The sequence below is a fragment of the Beta vulgaris genome, chromosome 8 (genome assembly GCF_026745355.1).
Source record: "Beta vulgaris subsp. vulgaris cultivar EL10 chromosome 8, EL10.2, whole genome shotgun sequence".
Classification (NCBI taxonomy): domain Eukaryota; kingdom Viridiplantae; phylum Streptophyta; class Magnoliopsida; order Caryophyllales; family Amaranthaceae; genus Beta; species Beta vulgaris.
Window position 1 is genome coordinate 46,492,389 of NC_079209.1, and position 5,676 is coordinate 46,498,064.

Genomic DNA, 5,676 nt, shown 5'->3' on the forward strand with positions numbered 1-5,676 from the left:
ATTTACTTCACAATGCTTTGTACTTCAATATACTCAGCTTTCCACACAATATCTCTTGTTCTAGCATTAAATAAATTCTCGATAATGTCATCTGGATAAAGTTATAATAGTTTAATTTCATCTTCAAATTCTTCTAATTCCGATTATGTCAATTTATTCCGCCAGATCATATAATAGAAGAACAAAACAATGACTACAGGCGGCATTTTGAAAGACATAGACGTGCAAATCATATGATGTACCAAATCATGGAGCCCTTCATTTTGGCTAAACTAGCTAAAGTATATGCAATGCTAACTCAAGTTCCTAGGGCACCTAGGCAACAAGTTGATCGAAATCGTGTGGATGCACATACTCGCTTATGGAATGACTACTTTGCCGACACTACCCTCTACCCCCCACGATTATTTTGCCGCCGATTTCGCATGCAAAAACATGTTTTCCTCCGTATAGTAGAAACGCTGACTAATAAGAACACTTTCTTCCAACAAAGGTCAGATGCCACAAGGAGACTTGGTGCATCAGCATTGCTAAAGTGCACTAGTGCAACTATAAGGTTGTTAGCATATGCCACATCAACAGATTTAGTGGATGATGATCTTAAAATAAGTGGCTCTCTTGATAGAGATTCATTACAACATTTTGTTGAGGGTGTGGTTGCCGAGTTCGGTGACGAAAACTTAAGAAGACTTAATGATACAGATTTAACAAGATTGTTATATGTAGGTGAGGAACAAGGATTTTCGAGAATGATGGGTTCTATTGGTTGCATGCATTGGCGATGGAAAAATTGTCCTCTACAGTTTAAAGGATTCTATTCGGGAAGAGCTGGTAAGCCAGCTTTAATTCTCGAAGCTATTGCATCATATGATTTGTGGATCTGGCATGCTTTCTTTGGAACACCATGTAGGTAGAATGATATCAATGTTCTTGATATATCTCCAATATTTAACGATGTATTTGAAGGTCGTGCACCTCCAGTAAACCATGTTATCAACGGCCACCGTACGACATGGGTTATTACCTAACAGATGGTATATATCCTCAATGGGCTAAGTTTACTCCCACACTATCTCTTCCATTGAATGAGAAGGAAAACCTTTTTTACCAAAAGCAAGGGAGCAAGCGAAAGGATGTGGAACATGCATTTGGAGTATACAAGCACATTTTGCAATAATTCATCAATCGGCACTAGCTCGTGATAAATATATCTAGGAAAAATAATTTTTGCTTGCATTATAATACATAACATGATAACTGAGGATGAGCGAGATTCGTACTCCCTTCTTTTTGATTCTCAGGATTATGACCAAGATTTTCTCCCGTCCTCAAGCCGGCGACAAAACGCTGATGAACCTTTTATATATCACAATAGTGATGATCGCATCGGAAATTTGCAAACATTCATGAACAATAGGGGTCTCTTCCGTGACCAAGCTACGCATAAACAACTCAAATTGGATCTCGTAGAAAATAAAATATTTGGCTTAAATTTAGGCAAAACAGGCAGCAAACTAGTTAAGGTGTTGTGTTATTTCTATTTTAAAAATATGTTGTATCAATCTTTATTTAAGAAAAGTCGGTAATGTCTGGTAAAACATCCATGTATTAATGTTTGATGAAATGAAATACTAATTTTCTTGTACTTAATTTGTGTGTTCATATAATTTGAAGAAGTTTTTAACATAACCTCGATTAACATGAATAATTAGTTATAATACAAATAATTAAAAAAATAAAAAAATTATAACAGTTCATGATTAGTGTAATTTAATTACCCCAAAATGATAAATATGGTGATGAATTGGGATGAATCAAATTAATAAGGAGAGAGAAAATATAGTGGGGTATGGTAAATAGAAGGAGAGAAAATTTGATGATCCCAAAAGTTGGTGTAACCATTGGGAGTAAGAAAATAGAGGTTTTTGAGTAGATTGGGTATGAGTGATGTGGAGGAGAGAGAAATTAATATAGTACTCCATCTGTCCCATAATATAGTTTTTTTTTTACACGGTCTTCAAGACGTAACTTTGACCTTCATCATATTTGGTACCAGAGAAATCAAGTTGTTTTTTTTGGGGGGGGGGGGTTCTCAGTTAGATCTTATTCAAAGTTGTAAGCAAATTATTTTCAAAGTTGCTTGTAGGTGTATTGAGGAGCTCAAACAACTCCTTTTTATTTGATTTTGTTGTTATTTGCTGGTTTGTTGTTGCTAGTTGTTGGTCTAAATATATGTAGGTTAGCTCCAAACCCTTCCTAGAAGGTGGAGGAGTCTAACTCACTAAGTTTAGACCTTTGGTGTTTGTTTAGGAGTCTAACTCACTAAGTTTACTCCTTTTGGTTGTCAATAATAATCTTGAATTGCCAAAAAAAAAAAAATATAAAAAGTTGATATTATAAAACTACACATATTGAGATGAATCTAACAAGATCCCATATGAATATGTTTTTTTTCATATATAGAAATGAGAATATTCGGTCAGAGATTTTAAAATTTGACCCACCAAAAATGAAGTAGGCATTATATTATGGGACAGAGGGGGTATTAGATAAACCCCTTGAAGGGTCTAACCATTAAACATGCTCTTAGATATTAATCATGAAAATTGGAATCAATTATATTATACAATTGAGTATAACTATAAGAAAAGTAGCCTATATTTTCGCCTATAATCTAATGTCTACTAGATTGTCGGTTTTTGTAGGCATATGATTATCATGTTTTAGCCCACACAATATTTTTGTGATGTTTTGGTTCAAAAAGAGTCGCCAATTAATTTTCTCGAAAATTAGTAAAACCAAAAATAAGAGATTTGAGTTCTGGAGAATTTCCTTACTTATTCAATGAAATATTCAAATACATGCAGATAGTTCGATTAATTGCGTTAAAAGACAAATATATTAAGGGTAATTTCCTCAGGTACCCTTGAGGTTTGGCGTAATTTCCAAATTATCTCTCACATTTGGGGAACTCCTCAAATGAGGTTTGTGTTTGGGTCTAGAATACCTTACTATGGATGGAACCCTAACGCTGTTAAGTTTTCCACCCATCATCCTCCATTGATGAACCTTCAAGCTTTCTCTCTCCTCTCCATCTTCATCTTCTTCACCACTCATCTCCTCTTCGACCCCACCTCACCACCACCTACCTAGCCTCGACTCCACCTCCCCGCCAACCCAACCCCCCACCCCTTCAAATTCTGCATCCCCTACCCTTCCCCCACATCCTTCAAATTTTGCAGCCCCCACCCCTCCCTCACCCCATTTCGATTTTCGACATCCAACAAGATGATATATGAGAACAACGGCGAAAATTGAAGAGCCTCTACACACAGCACTCCCAGCACCATACGAACACCGCAAATACGAATAGCAGTGCCGAAAATCGAAGGGGGCAGGGGAGGGGGGCTGCAGAATTCGAAGGGGTGGGGGCTGCGAATTGGGGGGTGGGGGGTCTACGTGGGTGGGGGTAGGGGAGGGATGGGTGGCTGCGTGGGGTGAGAAAAAAAATAAAATATCTGAAAATTCAAGAAAAATAATAATGAAGGATGATAGGAGGAGAGAGAGAAAATTTTGAGGTTTAGAATGTCACAAATGGAGGATGGTGGGAGGAGAGAGAAAGCTTGAAGGTTCATTAATGGAGGTTGATTGGTGGAGAGAGAGAGGAAAACATAACAGCGTTAGGATTCCGTCCATAATTTGAGTATTTTAGATCCAAACACAAATCTTAGGGCGTATGAGAAATTCTCCAAATATGAGGGGTAATTTGGAAATTACGCCAAACTTCAGGGATACCTGAGGAAATTTCCCATATATTAAAGGTTGATTTTTTAACACATAAGATCTGCTTTTTTGTGATCACTTAATTCAATCAAAAGATTAATAGATCCGTAGATCGGTTGTCCAATTTATCTTATTAGGCATGGTTTAACTTTTGCCGATCTGATTTAGCAAACAATAATATATTAGTGATGAGGAAATTGCAATTAAAGGCATAAAAATATTTAAAGCCTATGAATATTCATGAAAATGATAGAAGGATGAGAAAAAGATTATACAAAATATTTCCAGGTTTGTGTTTTTATGAATATAAAGATCTACATCATAAAAAGTATATTGTTAGGATAATAAGAAATAAATTGGAATTGACTGTAACACCCCTGACAGTTCTCTATTTTCCAAAATACTTTTTCAATATAAAACTTAGAGAATTATCAAAGAATTATAGCCGGTGTAATAACGTATCGACTTATTCAGAATTTTGCAGCGGAAAACATAATAAATAAACTTTATAAATAAAACTTAGTCAACTGAAAAGTCAACTCAAAAAGTCAAACCAACAAAAGTCAAAGGCAAGGACAATTGTCAAAACCAACTACAATAATTAAAGTTAACAACGAAAAGTAAAAGGCAACTATGATAATTAATCTACAGAAGCTCTCCAAATCCCGAACCCATGATGCATCATCTTCGAAACTGTAAATGGACGATGCACTATTGATCCTTAGAGACTTCTCACCAAGAGGGTCATCGCAGGATCAATAAGGCATAGTCATGATCAACACACACAAAGCACGTAATCAGCAAAGTTGAGTAGTACATAAAAAATAAATAAACAATCCTAACATGATATACTAATAAATAGTAAACAAATTAAAAGTAGATAATAACTCTGCAAACAACTTTTACTGAATTAAACTTCACATTTCACAACCAATAATTTAATGACTTTAGATGGAATAGTCAATGGAACGAGTTGTCTAAACTAAAACCAGCCTTCCCTTTGGAAAACAAAATACGGGCGGAACTCCGTATTCCCATGACCTACAATATCGAGGAACCTTTAAAATAAAAATAGGACAGGTGATCAATCTGGTCCCAAGAAAAGTCATGGGCTACCATCATATACTCCAACTCATACTTGTCCAACACTTCAGACGTGCACAAGTCTAAAGCTATTGTTATTCACGTTTCACTTTACATGATTAATAATTTATTACTTGTTATGACTCACAAGTACAACAAACATTATAATCATCAAACAATCATAAGCTTCCATTTTTATCTCAGGATAAGATAAGGTGATCAACAATAACTTAACAAACCCACGATTAATTCCAACTTTAATCCATAACCTTTTTTTCATTTGTTGAACCTAGTCAACAACCAACCCACCTTCATAGGTGTAATAATCAACTTACCAAATAATGTCATCGGTCCTCATAAAATAATTAAATAATAAAAAGTGAACAACATGATTCAATCATGATCCAAACAATCTATATGTTAATCCCTCATATGAATTAATAAAATAAAGCTCTCAAATCTCATATGCTTGCATCAATCTTCCATACAAACATAATATAAATATCATAACCGACATGTTTCACACAATGGCATAAAACATGCAAATCCAACTTAATAGAAATCACATATGAACTAACAATAGTGTCCTATACATGATACTACGTAATTCTCATCCTTAGAATCATGGTACTAATCCAATCAACACATAGGTATGTACGTACCTTGTGTAGACAAATCGAGAGGCCACTTTCACAACCTTAAAAGTCGCCTAAGAAGAATTCTCCACCTAAAACAACCAATCCCTTATAGATTTACAGCAATAATAAAATACTTTAAACCCTTCTTAAAAGTGTATAAAAACCTTTTCCA

The 5,676-nt window shown here is 35.1% G+C and overlaps 1 protein-coding gene across 1 annotated transcript; it reads left to right on the forward strand.

The window, feature by feature from the left end:
• The first annotated feature begins 248 nt into the window (after positions 1 to 248).
• On the forward strand, positions 249 to 914 carry LOC104884249 (uncharacterized). The gene has a single exon (XM_010668870.1). The coding sequence runs from the start codon at positions 249 to 251 to the stop codon at positions 912 to 914; it is 666 nt and encodes a 221-aa protein (XP_010667172.1).
• The last annotated feature ends 4,762 nt before the right edge of the window (positions 915 to 5,676 follow it).